Here is a 17,191-nt window from a genome sequence, read left to right as displayed (position 1 = left end):
CTCCTATCCATCTTAGGAAGCTTCTTTGTTCCTCATCTTTCATCCGCCACTACCTCAGTCCTTGGGTTCTTTGTATGATGTCTTTTCCTCAACCTTTGCTCAACGTGAAAATCCATGACAAGCATCCTATATTGTGTTGTTAAACATTCCCTCGAGATAATTTTACAGTTAATGCAAAATTTTCGGTAGACTCTCCTCAACAAGAATAAGTTGATTTGAGAGCTTATCATGCCACTCTTATAGGTTATAAGATATTCGTCTCTCTTTTTAAAACATGTATTTGCGATGAGACGGTCAAAGGTTGAGGAAAAGTCTAAAATAGTTTTACCATTGGCATTGATCACCCCGAAACCATAGCCTCCGTGAATACTTCCATACCCAGTCACTTCTTTTCCAACATGGCCATTTAAATCTCTTCCTAAGAAAATCTTATTTCCCGAAGGTATGTCTTAGACCAAACTCTCTAGATCCTCACAAAACCTTATCTTGTATTGTTCGTCCGAACCCACTCACGGTGCATAGGCGCTAATCACATGAAAAGCACCTCCCTCCACCACAAGTTTGATGGAGATGATCCGATCTCCCACCCTTTTGACATCTAATACGTCCTTCTTTCACTGCTTATCCACAATAATACCAACCCTATTCCTATTCTTCATCTTTCCTGTATACTAAAGTTTGAATTCGAAAGTATCCAACTCCCTAGCCTTCGCACCAACCCATTTTGTTTCTTGTAGGCACATAATGTTAATCTCCCTCCTTGTCATGGTGTCCACCACCTCCATAGATTTTCCTGTTAGAGTGCCTATGTTCCATGTCCCAAATCTCAACCTTCTGTTGCTCCGACCTTTACCTTTTATTTTGTGAACTAGCTTATTTACCCTCGTCCGTTCACGAAAACGCGAGAATCCTTGTTCATTTAACACTACATCCGGACACTGATACAACGGCCCTTGCTCATTTGACACCGTACTCGAGTCATACAGTGCGTTATTTCCGGGCAACCTTTAGCGCAATAACATCTTTAATTCATGTCATGAGGATTCGACTATGCTTTTATGTTGGTTGTCGAAGACCTAACACAACCCTCCTCCTTCATCCGAACTTGGGACCTGCTATGTACCGCAAGTGCAACATAGACAGAGTTATACAAAATATCTATAAATATAATTATAAATTATTACTAACCAAATGCTGCCAAAATATGATAATATTTACTAGTCATATAGCATTACTCGTAAATAAATATTATGATACTCATTCTATTTGGTGGATAATGGAGCTCGAAGAGTTTGAAATTACCCCATCGAATAAATACTCACTTCCATTTTTCAAATAGGGATTTTGGAAGAAACTCTGAAGCTAAGAATCCGATATTATTTAGAACACGAGCCAACAAATCCAATATGAACCATATACATGAATATATGCAACGACTATATATTTTAAACTACGTACACGCATGGGAAAATCATACCCGAAGATTCCTAAAACACAACCACAAAATGGGTTGTCTCAATGATCTGAAGCAAAACACGATGAACCACACTCGTGAGCTGTAGCAGTATAAAAAATACAAACAATATCTCAATATGACCTATTATTTGGTTTCGAAGATGAAGAGGTTTTGGATTTGGCAAAATCAACCAAATCTTTGAACAGGACATCCTCTGGCTTCTGTTGTTTGGTTGGGGTGGATGGATTTAGAGACAGATTCTGAGTTTGCCCAACCAAACCATCATAAGAGGAACTGGATCCACCACTTGAGTAAGTTGTTCCACTTTGTTGCTCAAAAAATTGTTGTCTCTGGTTGTGCTTCGCAGGTGGCGGTGGAAGGAACCCAGTAGATGGTGTGTCCCTGTCCCATTGAGCTGGAGGCAGATCTTCTGAATACTTTTTTGTGGGAGATGGCTCATCATACACAGGCTGGCCACTGACAACTGGTGAAGTACTCCTGGCATGAGAAGGAGGTGAAGAGGACCGTGCAGGAATAGTTGATGAGGTAGGATTAGTCGGGGCTGCCAATGGAGTCTGCTTTGAGTTTTCAGAGGATCCTCCCTCTGCTTTATATGCATCACCACTGAGATAGTCAACCATGCCTGTGTCAGAGTAGACCGGATTCCTTGATGGTGGTGGTGGAGGAAGAAATGAGTTAAACCTCCCTGGTTCTGCCTTGTCGTAGGCTGGTTTCCGGTTCTGTGCATTAGTATCGCGTGATGACCTGAAATTATTGTATTGAACTGCTAATTATAGTGTGTATCAAATGGAAATATGCTTGACAGAAATCGAATTAAACCATGATATAAACAATTATGCTTACTAAGATATATGAACTACCACAAGATTAATATAATGAAAGAATTTCTGTGGTTCACCTATGGGCTAGTTGAGCAAAATCATCCTCTGACTCATCATCATCCTCGTGATTTGCATTTACAAGTGGCAGAGCTGGAGTTTCTGTTGCTCTTCCACCTGTATCGACAGTTCCGTTCGCAATATTGTCATGTTTGAGGAGTACTCGCTGAAGGCTGTCATTCAGTGCCAATCCCTGAATTAAAAGCTGCTCATCCCTGGACAAAAGGCAACCATTATTGTCATTATTTTGGGGTTCCATGGCGAGAAGAGACTTCTTTTTTTTTTTTTTTTTGCGAAAATTTCTTACGCAGTATTGTTCACAAGAAGCATCACACGCTTTTGATAAGATCGGCACTGGTCCACAAGGTCAACAATGAATTCATCTTTCACGCTCTGCCAAGTTTTATTAAAAACATTAGGAAACAAATGAAAATTGACAACTCACCATGACTACTTTGCACAGAACAAAAAATTAAAAATATTATAGCAAGTAAAAGCATTAAGTTTGAAATATGTCTTAGTTCTGCAACTGCAAGGAACATTTCTGTACATGTCATGACTGGATTTTTCCCTTCCAGAACACGTTTGTAGGTTATCTACTCTGAAACAACAGCTAAACACAATGTCTAGTACAAATGAATTAATCCCCATGTAAACAATAGATTGAAATTTCCCTAGTGCTTCACAATAACTAACAGAATGCAAAAATGAGTAAAGAGAAATATAGCATCTTCAAGCACGTCTTCATAAACAAGAAAAAACTGAACAGAAGTTCGACAATGAAGCAAGAAGATAAAGAAACATAACAGGCGGGAAAAGTATCACCTTGGGATCTTTAGGATTCAGGGCATTCAGCATTTCCATCAAAACATCAGCTAGTCCTTGAGCATTTTGAATCTCTGGCACACTGATTATAAACAAATTTAGTTGAGACGGAGAAAAAAAAAGCTAAAGCTAAGAAAATTTACCAGGAGAAAGAAGACAAGTACTAAAAAAGATAAAGAATAGTATTCCTACAACAGTTACATAGATGGATGAAGACAAAAAATTGAGCACCAGCCAAAAAGAGCACCAAAATCCCCCATAAATCCATAAGAGGAAGTCCCCTAATTAAATCATCAACATTTGCAAGGCCTAAAGCCCTAAACATTTGGCCGGCACCAGGGCAAACTAATGCCCCCTTGACTACTAGGCCGATGTGGTGCTGACCCTTAAGATGTTCAGGGAAGAGACTAGATATAACCAGTATGACCTAGGGCATTAAAACGACAAACTTTCAAACAGCTTCAAAAACTCTTTTCATTATTTAATTCCTTTTTTGTCTAAGTTGGAAATTCATTGCCACAAGAATTGGACAGATTTCTTACCCTGACAAAGGACCTTCCACTTCAGAAACTACCAACAGGTAAATTGGTTCGTAGAGATGTAAAATTTAAAATCATAAACCATCAATTTAGAGGATCCATTATAATGACTTTACCAGCATGCAAACTGTGTGTAAAATTTGGCATACATATTTGTATAAAATTGAGTTTTATAAGATGGTGGTCCCTACCTACTCAATTAAATCTTTTTGCATTATGTGAATTATATGGTAATACTTTTAGCCAGACACAACAAACATGGGGATTAGAATATTAGGATATGAAGTTGAAAGAGCACCTAAGGCCAGATTCATCCGAATGAAGAGAAGCCTGAATAGCAGCATCATCATCATATTCTACAGCTGAATGAACAACCGGCTGGGTTTGAGGAGGAGTGAAAAATGGCACACTGTTCTCTGCTCGTGGTGGAAATTCAACTCCAGCAGCCTAGCAAATATTAATTATTAAGAATAATACATTTGAGAAACAAAATATTAATGCTTCTGATCCAAAAATAACTTAATCATATGTAGTTTTGAATAGAAATTTAGATATGCCTTTGTGAGAAAAGAGAGCATTTGAGTGAGTGTGTGTGCATGCCTAGGAGTGCAACTCCAACATGCACACACACATTTGCATGGAGCTTGTGGAGTAATATAACCAACGTACTAAAAAACAATAATTTAAAAAAAAAAATACTACAGGCTAATTTTTTCCCAGGTTAACGCAAGAACTATAAGAATATGTCACATGCAGTAAAATATATAACATGTTTTACATCATTAATGTGCATCAATAAAAACGTCAATGCATGTCAATATACGGTAGAACTATTTGCTTGCAAAAATAAATTAATTGCCCGAAAGAAATATCTCGGTGCACATGAGTTATCACCTTTAATTCATTATATGCTGCATAGTATTGGGGGTAAACACCGGTTGGGCCCCCAAAAGCTTCTTGCCATGTATCAATCAAAATCAGTATCTTTTCCCTCACATTTAAGTCAGGCTGTACAATGAGATGGAAAAAAAATAAAGGAGTGGATAAGAGAGTCTATTACTGAACTATAAAAGGTGTCAAAGAAATTAAATACCTTCTTCTTCACTATCTTAACCATATCATGTAAGATGTCCCGCTCAACAATCTGCTGAAACACGCTTTCACCACAATTTTTACTAAGGGTCTCCAGTGCCTACATCAAATACATACCATGCATGTGAGTTAGAGTTATTCACTATGTGTACATAACTGAAACCATGAATAAAAATTTTGGCAGTACTCTACGCCTCATATCTTATAACAGCAAAAGAATTTAAAAAATATCAACAACTTTACAAAAGTTACTTTAACCTATAAAATAATCTGTCACACGACGTCAAATTGCATTAAAACATTCAATAACTATAAAAAAAGTAGAAGAGAAATACTAACAAAAAGTGCCAGAAGTTGTATCTTGGGACTTTTATTGCCCAAACGCTTCTTAAGTATCTTTAACGCATCCTTTGCTTGCCTGCAAATTTAATCAGTTCAGCAGAGAAGATCAAGAACAACATAATCAAGGAAAACCCACACTGTCCAGAATAAGTTATAAAGAATCAATCAACATACTTAAGATCCAAAACCAAAAAGTAAAAACTGAATATCAAGTTAACAAGAAAAAAAAAAAAGGACACAGTTTCACTTTTGCCTACTTGACACCTAGCTCACTAAGCCACAGTGTATGAATTACCAACAGTTCTCTGGCAAACACTAGCAGAAGGTTAGGAACCTATTGAAAAGTGATAATTGAAATTACATAAAATTACTCACAAACCAAAAGCATACATAATATCTAAATCACAGGTGTAATATCGATTTGAAGACAGAGACTTCACTTTAGCAATCCATTAATGAGAATATGAGAGACAAAAAGAAAAGTTAAACAGGAAAGGAGCAAGAGTATGAACTATAAGGTTTTTACTTAGGGTCCATATTGATGATATCACACAACTCAATGTTAATTGCCCAATCAGGACCAATAAGCATGTCACTTGTTGCCCTCTCAGCACACGTAGCAGCATTGTTAGCCATCTCTCTGCAAAATCCCAAAACCACGCAACGACAAAATCCATATCAATAAGCAAACCCAAATTATATACCCAATCCAAAAAAAAAAAAATCTAAACTTGTTATTACACCTACTAAAATCGTCATTTATTACAGGCATGACCACTAATTAATCCACAATTTTCAAAATTATCAAACCTCACAGTACCAATTCAATCGGTCAAAATTAGCAGAGAGAGAGAGAGAGAGAGAGAGAGAGGGAGAGAGGGAGAAATGACCTTAACCTTTAGCTGTGGAAGGAAAACAATCGGAGAGTAGAAGAATTGAATTGATGGAATGGAATGGAATCGTAGAATCAGAATAGAGAAGCGAATCGGAATGTATGAGGAAGCAGATGAGAGATTGGAAGAAAGAAGATCGGTCTCCAATTGGGGATTTTGGGGACCGACTTTTCACTTTTTTTTGTTCTTACACACAACACACCTCACCTACACAAACAACGAAACCATGTTTTTTTTTTTCCTTCTTTTCTCATTTTATTCGTTTTACGATCGCGACAAATTAATATGTATTAGTATTATTATTTAAAAAATATTATTTATCTTTTAACAATTTTTGTATTAATTATTCAAAAAATTAAGAAAATTATTTACTTTTTATTTTTTATCTCTTTTAAAAATTGAATAAAAATTATATTTAAAAGATATTTAATTATATTATTATTATTTATTCTAAAAAATATTACTCCCTCTTGTTTCTGAAAGAAATAAAAATAAAATGAGTTAAAATGTAATTAAATAAAATAAACTAAATTCAAAATTGTAGTTAAAATGACAAATCAAAGAATATTCTTTTTTAAGAAAAAAAATCTAAAATAATACATATATATTTTTTGTTATTTACAGATATTTTTTAATTTAAAAAACTTAAAACTAATTGTGAGCGGATAAATTGGTCACTCAATAAATTTAAATTGATTAATATATAAAATATTTAATTCAAACATATATCCAACACTTCATTAAATTATTGTTAATTTATTATTATTATTTTGGGTTCGGCCGGTTGGTTACTTGGTTATATCTATCATCATGCTTTGTCCTCTTTATTTTTACTTATTTTTAGCTTATCCTTGCTAAAAAGAAAAATAAAAAAATGTAAAATATGAAGCAAAGTAGTTGTTGTTTAGTACGGAGTACTATATTGTTGATGTTCTTAGTTTGACTTTTGTAGAAGTTAGAATAAGTGATGGGAAGTCGCATTCTAATTGGTAACCGCGTTTTTCTGATTCACACATCATCACGGGTCTCCATTGGAGCTTGGAATCTTAAGGTCAACCATAGACTCTCAGCCTTGTTATTCCCCTTTGAACTTTTGAATGCTAAGTAATGAAGAAAATTTGAAAGTATATATTTCCTCCTTGACAAATCTACCTACTAGTCATATTATCGTTTCTTTTCCAATTTAGTTTTTTTTACAACAATACAAATAAATTCATTCCTTAGTCATATATGAAAAAAAACAATTATACTGTTTTGTGATTTTAATATGTAATATCTCCTTAAAGTTAATATTAAGTTTGCAAAATAAATAATTGTCATTGTGTTTTTTTTTTTACCAGAAATAATCTATTATTAATTTTTTCTTTTCAAAGTTAAGTCATAATTTAGGACATCTAAATTCTAAAGCTTTTCTGAATTTGTTTCTTATTAAAAGTTAAATTTGATGTATCATTTTTTTTTTTTTGGTAATTTTTTATGTAACGTTTTCATGAATAAAGTTTCTCTACCGTTTTTTAGATTCTTTTGGTCAAGAGAATTTTCTCCTCTGAAAGAGAAAATAAAAGAAAATATGGCCCAAGAAGCTCTTTTATGGTCGAAATATAAATCAAGGCTTGGTTTTTTTTTTTTATTAAAATCAAGGCTTCGTTGTTATCGTTGTTTATGTCAGTCATCAATTTTTTTGTACTGAAATTGAGCTAAGAATGAGAAGGCCCAAACTGGCCCATTTATTTGTCATCCAGTGTGTACATAGTCAGTGACGAAAACCGGTGTGACTCAGGTCCAAAACAAAAGCAAGAAGCATGTTTATGAGTTTCAAATATGCAATTAAATCCAGTCCATATAGAAATACCAAAAAAAAAAAAAAATGCAGTCCATATATATATATATGCAATTAAATGTGTACTAAAAAAAATGTAATTAAATTCATGACCAAATATATTATCAAAAAAAATTCATGACCATATATGCAATTCACTTTTTTTTTAAATTACTGTAAGTTATATTTTTTTATAATAAATTTCAATATTAAATTTAAATTTACAAGAAACCTGCATCCATTCAACTCATGTTATTTGTTAACCATGTGAAAACTCCCAACACGGTGCATACGAATATCGTTATTTGTCCTATCGCGATGTTCTTTGTAAGCATAAAAATATTAGTTGTCGCATTTGTCTTGTTTTAACTTTTTGTTGGAACAAATAAACAAATTTATTCCTTTTTCATCCCAATAGACTAAGATTCTGGTGATAGATAGTTACATGTTGGCTTTATGTATTACACTATTTAATAATAATGGTACACTGGTATTATGTGAATAAATTTCTTTTAAATTAAGTTGCAATCAAGTTTTACTTAAAATGTTAGCTTTGAAAAAACTTCTCTCAACCTCCACCTATTTCACATCTTAAATTTGTGTTTATCTAGGGATTAATTTACTAATTTAATTTGATAAATGTCAAAAAATTTAAATTTTACTTTATATATACAATAATATAGTGTTAGTTAGTCTTTAGTAAAAATGGCAGTAACAATTTTATTTGCGGATATCAAACCTGACCCAACTTAGTCGGATAAAATTGTCAAACCAACCCACTGCGGATTGAATATGGTGTAGGTTAAAATTCAATCCTACCCAACCAACATACACCCTATATATATATATGAGTTTAATTTTGAAGTTTTACATCACAACTTTTCATAATATATATATATATATATATAAATGAGTGTCTAACCAAAAACCTTTCATTCATATAAAATGCCTTTAATCACTAAGTCAAAATTTTTAATTAAAAATTTAAAAATTTTATTTATATAAAAGCCAAATTTGCTTAATTATATAAATACTAAATTATGACCCCAATATCTTATTAGATTATTAAATATTGTATTTTGTTAATGACTTGTGGGTAAGGTAAAATACCCACAAATTGAGAACAGATAGAATTAGAATTGACATATTATAAATCTGCAAATAGGATAAGATCAACCTGTGAATAAAGTTAAAATTCGATCTAAACTTTACTCTACTTTATCCATTTTCATTCTTAATCTTTGATATGTTGAATTGGAAAATAGGTAAGAAATTAATATACCTTAAACTTAATTATGTGCTAATCATCAGAAAATGCTATTCATTGCATAGTCATATATAGAACCATCTAACAGTACAACCAAGATAAAGAATAAAAGAAACATACAGGCTAGTTAAAGCCACCTCTATGAATATCTAAAGAACCCACACCACTTTCATATATGCCCTGTCATGTCTAAACATCAGTGAAACATTAATTACATGAAGCACATACAACAATACTTGTAAAAGTGTAATATTGGATCACAATATTCTTGAGAGCCAGGCTCAAAAGTTGGACTCATCTGAATTATTTATCAAAGTTAAAGCCGAATCAAAGTATTATCAATGGCTATAATTCCATGATGAGCCTGTGTATGTGGACTTGTTTCAACATATAAAAGATGCATTCATTCCACAAGTACTCTATCATTTTTCATCACACGAACATGTCGACAATGTTATTTCTGTGTTTGCCTTTTGCGTCTTGGAATGCAAGGCCAGCAACGATGACCATTACTCTTCTCATGCCTAACCCTAAAAATGCATAAAAAAAAGTCATGGTGCCCAAATTTAATTAGTAAATAGTAAGTTAACCAAGATAAACACAGACGTGTAGGTCCTAAATATGATGTTACAATGCTTAATATGTAAGGCTATTCCCTTTTTTCTTTTTCTCTTTTTTGTCAAAGTAGACACCTGTTTGGCTTACAACCATTACTTGTTTAGTCAGATTAGTAAGCAACAAAAAGTAATTGCATATTGCAATAGCTAAGAAACAAACGCCTAATAATTATCGATTATATTACGTCTACACAAAAATTAGTTATCAAAATCAGTTATTAGTATAAAATATATGTTAAAATAAATATATATTAAAAATAAATTAAATCACATATATATTTATATACAAATATATTAGTGACTGATTTTAGTGGTTGATTTTAGTATAAAAAAATATTTTTGAATAACTACAATTCCCCTTTTGATTTGATTTAGGTCAAGTCCTTAAAAGAAGCACCCAAGGACATTTTCAATCAAAGTAAGTGGTGCCAATTTACCCCTATAATCGATCACACACAGGGTACAACATAAAAAGAATGGAGTGGTGTTAGATGAACATCGAAAATTGAAAATCAATTGAAAACCAATATTCATTGGTTTCGATATTCAATATGATAAAATGGTAAAAATATTTCATAAGATGAAATCTAGAATCTACCCGACAACGTGTGCGCGTTTGTAACTTTTGTTTCTCCTTTACTTTTTCAGTTACCAAAATTTTGGGACCGAAACCCTAAGATCATGTTATAGTACTTTGAAGCAAATATTCCCCAAGATCCAGATCAATTTGAAGGATATACAATTGAATGTTCTGTTCTGAAATCAGAACCAAAACAAACAACGGAAAACTCTGCAAGATTCAACTAACTAACAGCACGAAATAAGAAAAAAAATTGTATAATTACTTCTGTTCTAGAATCTTGTCCCCTGTACCAACCATATGATTTAATTTAATATGTAGAATTTTAACAAAATTAAGATGATTTAAGAAAAGCACATGGCATCAATTTTCTAATTTTTAATCAAATAACAAACAGAAAATCAAAGCCATATATATGTTCTTAAATTGCGTTTATGTAAAGTTGATAGACGAGAATTATTAGATGATTGGATAAAATATACCTGGAATTACTTGTGCTGCAGCTGCTATTACTACTGCTACTGCTACCAGATCTCTTGGTGGAGCTGCCACTGTTGAGGCTTGAAGAACCACTGTCATCACTCTTCTTCCACCACTCCTTATCAGAATTATTATTATTAGTCGTTGGCCTCGGCGATACTTTGCTGTTATTCGCCGAGACCAACGACTCATTATTCTTGTTCTTGTTCTTGTTCTTATTTTTCTTCTTAGATCCCAAAGAGAAAGAAGGGATCATCATCTTCAGATAGAATCCACCTGATCCGCGATCAATGCTTCCACTTCTCCTAACCACTCTTCTACTACCTCCGCCGCCGCCGCGGCCACTACCGTTCTTTAGGCTCTTTGTTTTCCTCTGGTCCTCCGCCGCCGTGGGCGCCTCCTCTGAATTGTTGTTATGTCTGTGGTGATGCTCGACGAGATCCTTGAGAGAGAGCTCGTAATTGGACTCAGGCATGTTCTTAACCATCTCCATGAGCTCCCTTTGGCCTCTGACTATGGCTTGTGTTCGAGAAGCAGGGGACATGCTTCTGTAATGGTGGTGGTGGTGGTTGGCTCTGTTGTGATCACGTGAGGGGCTCGTGCTCCATAGAGGAGGAGAATCCACTTCGTCCCATGATGAGTTGTAACTACGATGCGTGGTTGTTGTTCCATTTCCATTGTAGAGAAGAAATGGATTGGTTGGTTCGTGTGTTCGTGGATCAAGCATGATGATGTCTCTCTTGCTCTGTTTTTTTGGTGGTTCTGTTTTGTGTTTGTAATGTTTGTTTGAAGCAAAGGTGTTTGTTTTTCATTCACCGACGACACGGTTGAGATAGGAGTGAGAAGTGAGAGCTGTTAATGAATAAAGAATAATGCTTTATGGTTTATGCTGCTAAATGCTAATTAATTAATTATTTAATTAATTTGTTTGGTAATCGGGATATTATAGTGTTGAATGAGGGAATAAAATTAACAGGGATTAGCCTCCTTAAGGCTTAAAGTCAAGGGATTCTGGATGCTGGTGGATTTGTGGGGCCCAATTCTTTAATTGCTCTCTCACCCTCACATTTCTCTCGTTTGTCTCTTCTTTTTTTTTAAATGTAACTTTAATCTTTATTTTTCTAAAAGAAGAAAACGATATTGATTCTATTATTTGCACATTAAGAAATTAGATCATGCTTCTAGATTGATATGTGCTCGTATTTTTTTTTTTTTGTCTCATGGTTTAATTATTATATAAATTAAAGAAATATAAGATTTGTCCCTTTTTTTATACTAAATATATCTAAATTTGTACACATTCTTGTATAGAAGATTTTTTTGAAGTATATCTCATCGCTTTAATGAAACATGTCATTTTATCTTTTTCGTAAATAAAATATATGTCAAATTCTAAAAAACAGCCCATGATATGAATATTTGTAAAAGATATTTTAATACTTAAATAAGTAATAATTTAAAAAATTAATAGAATGATTTAGATGAGTAATAGATTTTTAAATATCTTTTATTTTTTATTTTAATTTTTTTATAGATGATCATCCAATAATATGACGATATGTGATATAATTTATTTTTGAATGATATGTAACAATTTAATAATAATTATTAAATGTATTTGTTGATTTTTTAACTGATTTTTGAAATTTTGAGACATTAATCGATAGGTATAGTAATTTTTTTCGGCGGAGTAAGTATCTGTGAAAATTTACCTGTCAAAGAACATATTTGGGGTCAATTTCTTTCATAGGAGACGGAGACGGGACCCTATATAATAAACGGGACAGAGACGGGGATAGAGGTCCCCGTCCCGTGGATATTCGTATAATCCTCGTTATAGAAAATGACCAAAATATCCTTCATATATACATATTAGTTTTAAACCCTCCTGAAACCCCAAGCCATCATTCACATTTGACATTCCCTCTTTTCGTTCAAATCTGATAAAATCATTCACAAAACCCTAACTTCTTGTTCTTTTTAATCCACCTTTTCTCTTAATGTCGTTTCGTCATCTATCATCCGCCGCCATCCTAAACCCCTCACTATTGCCACCCTAAACCCTTCACCGTCATGCATTTGCACTCTTTTTCTCACTTAAATCGCGTCGCCGTTTTCGTCATTCATCATCCATTGTCGGCGTCTTCTCTCTTCACGCGTCCGTGAGTGTCGCCGTTGTCGTCTTCGTTGAAGCAGTGAGGATTCTCTCAACACCATCTTCGTTGCGGTAGGAAGGGTTCTCTCAATGCCGTATTCGTCGCAGTAGGGAGGGTCGTCGTCACCGCTTTTGTCGCAGCAGTGAGGGTCTCTGTCTTCATCGTTCTTCATATGTGGATTGCTGTTATCACTGTATATGTGGATTTGCTATTATCACTGTCTATATTCTATGTGTGTTAATTCTATTATCAAAATTTCTGTGAATTTGCCTTATTCATTTGTGGATTTGCTGTTATCATTTGAGTATTTACTTTCGGAGGTTCCATGGTTATCAATAATTATCTCTATTTTTTTAAATTTTTTTCAATTTTTTTGTTTTAAAAAAAAATCCACGAATAACCGAGTCCCCGACGGATACAGAGTCCCCGTTATCCGTCGCGGAGATGGGACGGGGACAGGGACAGATAATGGAGGCGGGGGCGGGGGGCATGTCCCGTCCCCATGAGGACCCGTTGCCATCCTTATTAATGAAGACTTATGTAGGAATTACTGTAGTTGTGTTGGGAGTCTTGACGTCTATTTAGACTATTTCTCTTAATTATAAATTGTAATCGTCGAATTATAGGTATGACGATTGCATTATGTACAAAAATGTTAGTAATAATTAACTATTTATGAATTATGAAAATCTATGGCTAGCAATGGGTAGGGTAGGGTAGGGTTTGGACTCTACTCTAATCTTATCTGCGGGTTAAAAACTTTCTTAAAATCCTACCATCTCCCATCTACGGGTTGAGAATCTCTCAATCATAACTCTATCTACACCCTAAAGTTCCAAACCCTACTCTACCCGACTTTACCCGCAGAAAAATAAAAAAATTTTAAACAAATATAAAATTCTACCATTCCAAATTTCATACATATTAATAAAATAGAAAATAAAAAACTAAGTTCAAATTAAAATTAAAAACAATAAAATTTTAAGAAAATCTAACATAAAATTACAAATAATATCATCATCAACTAACTTAGAGATTATTTCAAGTTTTTATAAAAGAAAGACCGTGAGTTCAACATTCACTTTCTTCACTACATGCATAACTTTTACATATATATTATATAATATATTAGGAGTGCGGATAGAATAGGGTAGGATATATCCTGAATCTGTACTTATCTTATCCGTAGGCAAACTCGTACCGCACTCTACTTTATCCGCAGTAAATCGAGTAGACAATTCTACCTGAATAAATTGATTCGAATTGAATACCTACAGATAAAATATATATTGCTAGTCTTATAAAAATCTTAACCTTCTTTTGACTTAATTTTTGAATTAAGAATTGTAATATTGAATTATAGTGACTAGACCATTATCCAAATAAAAAAAAATAGAAAAACTAAACTAAATTCTTATAGATCCGTTACACAAAAATGAATCTAGTTAATAAATTATGTAGGGACTTTTTACCGAAAAAAAAAATTATGTAGGGACTTGAATAACTCCGAACTTCGGCTCCTCTCTCCTATGTCTGGCCCCTTACCATTATGAGGTTGTTGATGATAAGTAGATTAATTAGAGGAAAGCAAACTCCTCCTCAAATAATGCTTAATAACTCTTTTCATATTATATATATTATATTATATATAAACAATATGCATTGGAATAATATTATTTGTTATAAGATATTTAAATGGTTCCGGGCCACAAAGAATGATTACCGTGTATGGCATGAGAGAGACCCACCTCAGGTGTTGCCCCAAAAAAGATATATGTGCACTAGTGGATAATTACTGAGTTATGAGGATTCATTCCATAGTTTTATTAAATTCAAGAATATTATTATCTGTTATAATTATTTCCGGTTAAAATCCAGTCATGTGTATTATTAACTAAAATTATTAAACTTTTATAATCCTTACAGTTCTATTTAAGACTTATGATTAAATCCAAATAATAATAATAATATCAATACTCTTGCAAAAAAAAAATCTCAAAATAAGTACTAGAAGTATATATTGTAAATTAATAATAGTAAATCCATAAACAACTTGATCACTTGAAATAAGAAGATCCATTTTTCCACTAGCTTTTTGATCACTTGAAATATATATTCTCATCCATTTTGAAAAAGGTGTTTATTGTTATACATGTTTCAAACATACATAGATACATAGAGATAAAGAAATCAACATGTTGGTTACATTTTTTTTCTCTTTTTATTTTTATTTTTATTTTTTTAATTGTTGCACTGAGTGTCTACGTATTCAATGTACCAATTTAATAAGTATGTGAGAACCCACTTTGATGAGAAATAGTGATAATAATACTAAGACATGATATTGAATGTTCTACAAGCAACATATATAGCATGATGAAAGTGTAGCTTCTGAGAGAGATGGGTAGTTTAGTTGGTATATGTTAATATCAGTTATTATAGGAAGAATTTCAAATGTAGTAGAAATACTAATATTTCAATTATTTTAATCGTTAATTTGAATTATAAAAGATATATATAATATATATTAATTAAAATTAATAGTTAAAATAATTAAAATACCGGTGTTTCTAGTATATTTAAAATTTTTCCGTTATTATATATATTATGTATGTAGAGTGCCTTCCCATTTATTCACTACACAATTAAAGTGATATGTTCTTTTTGGCTTTTAGAACAATTTTGGTTGGTTGAATGAGGTCATTTGCTCCCTCGTTAAGTTTTAAATTTTTAACAAATAAGACTAATATTTGCTCCGATCTTCCAGTACTTCTTGATTATCATTATTAGATTTTTGTCGTCAACAAAAACACTAGAGGAATTTATTCATAATTAATTATAAATAACAACTTAAAATGGTGAAAGAACAGAGTCAATGGAATGTTCATAGTTGATGTGAGTCAAAAGAAACTATCTATATATATATATATGATATGTTGTTGTTTTCTTAATGGAGGAATAATGTTTACAACTTAAGTTTGTTTGGAATCATAAAAAATCTAAAATATTATACAGAAGTCTTTACCTTATATATTTTTCAGGAACTAAGTTATTATATTAAATTAAAGAACAATGTTACATGATTAATAAAATTTATTTTTTTTTAAATAATATTCTATATCTTAAGTATTAAGTTTTAAATGTTTAAATACTAAACTCTGATTTCTAATAGTATAAAAGTAAGATATTAACTAAAAATATTGGCTAATATTAATAAAAAATATTGTTTAACTCCAAATATGTTTCTAAATTAAAACATATATAGAAATCTAAGATTTACATGAATAGTTTTTTCCCATTATCATCAGATAACAAAGAAGCTATATATAATAATAAGTACTATAGAAATAATGAAAAGTATAATTTCATTCAATAATATTAAAAAGACAATCATTTAAAATTATTTTATTTAATCTAAGATTTATATTTTTATATATGTGCATGATATTTATAATTACACTTATTAAATTTAACATTACTCAACTATTTTAATAATAATTAAAAAATATAAAATAAGATCATTTTAAATTACTTTAAACCGATGATTTTTATTGTTTCTAAAACATTTTTTGTTTCCTTAATCTCATAGCAACACATTCATCATATGCAATTTTTGAGGGTTTTTATTGATTGTGTCTAAGCTGTTCGACTGTTCATGCCAACTGGCTTATGTGGTTGAGTGGGTTTCCATTACTCTTAGCTGAAAGCGAAGGATACATAAATGATATAATTTAAGTCCATTCAATATTTCATAGTTTGGTGACGTTTGAGATTTTTAGTTTCCAATAAACATATTTATGCACATCACTCACACTATATATATATATATATATATATATATATATATATATATAATATATAAGTCATGGCACATGTCATTGCCCCAATGATCAATTTCTATCATCAATCACATCATTTTCGCAATGTTTTTGGACCTTAAAAAACAACTCATCATCATTATTAGACAATTTTAACAATTAATCTTTCTCCGTTGATGGCAACATTGAATTGCCAAACACTGAGAAAATTAATATATGGCTGTAAAATTTCTATAGATGCCTAATATTTGACTCTAATATTTCCTCTTAAATATATATCCTCATACGAATATACCTTTAAGTTAATGATACTTTTATGCGAAATTCAATTTTTAACTTTAATTTTCTTGCGTGGCAAGGAAACCACTTTGAATGACATATCAAGAATTCAGTTAAACAAATTATGTT

General features: G+C 32.1%; 2 protein-coding genes across 3 annotated transcripts; both read right to left on the bottom strand.

Moving 5' to 3' along the window:
* Positions 1–1,357: 1,357 nt before the first annotated feature.
* On the bottom strand, positions 1,358–6,323 carry LOC112706003 (TOM1-like protein 4). Of its 2 annotated transcripts, none has more exons than XM_025757068.2 (10): positions 6,044–6,323; positions 5,680–5,793; positions 5,151–5,229; positions 4,813–4,911; positions 4,614–4,727; positions 4,018–4,166; positions 3,181–3,262; positions 2,663–2,748; positions 2,376–2,570; positions 1,358–2,221 (listed from the first exon to the last, which is right to left on the bottom strand). In XM_025757068.2, exons 2-10 carry the CDS (start codon positions 5,787–5,789, stop codon positions 1,588–1,590), a joined length of 1,548 nt encoding a protein of 515 aa, XP_025612853.1. In that variant the 5' UTR covers positions 5,790–5,793; positions 6,044–6,323; the 3' UTR covers positions 1,358–1,587. The 2 variants fall into 2 exon arrangements, with proteins under 2 accessions (XP_025612853.1, XP_025612854.1); XM_025757069.3 differs by having other exon boundaries at positions 6,050–6,311.
* A 2,849-nt stretch (positions 6,324–9,172) lies between these two features.
* LOC112706002 (uncharacterized) lies at positions 9,173–11,926 on the bottom strand. The gene is made up of 2 exons (XM_025757067.3): positions 10,812–11,926; positions 9,173–9,662 (listed from the first exon to the last, which is right to left on the bottom strand). The coding sequence occupies exons 1-2, from the start codon at positions 11,534–11,536 to the stop codon at positions 9,587–9,589; spliced, it is 801 nt and encodes a 266-aa protein (XP_025612852.1). The 5' UTR covers positions 11,537–11,926; the 3' UTR covers positions 9,173–9,586.
* Between the last annotated feature and the right edge of the window lie 5,265 nt (positions 11,927–17,191).

The sequence above is a fragment of the Arachis hypogaea genome, chromosome 8 (assembly GCF_003086295.3).
Source record: "Arachis hypogaea cultivar Tifrunner chromosome 8, arahy.Tifrunner.gnm2.J5K5, whole genome shotgun sequence".
In the NCBI taxonomy this organism is placed as follows: domain Eukaryota; kingdom Viridiplantae; phylum Streptophyta; class Magnoliopsida; order Fabales; family Fabaceae; genus Arachis; species Arachis hypogaea.
The sequence above is the reverse complement of the archived record's forward strand: the minus strand, read 5'-3'. Positions and strand labels throughout refer to the sequence as shown.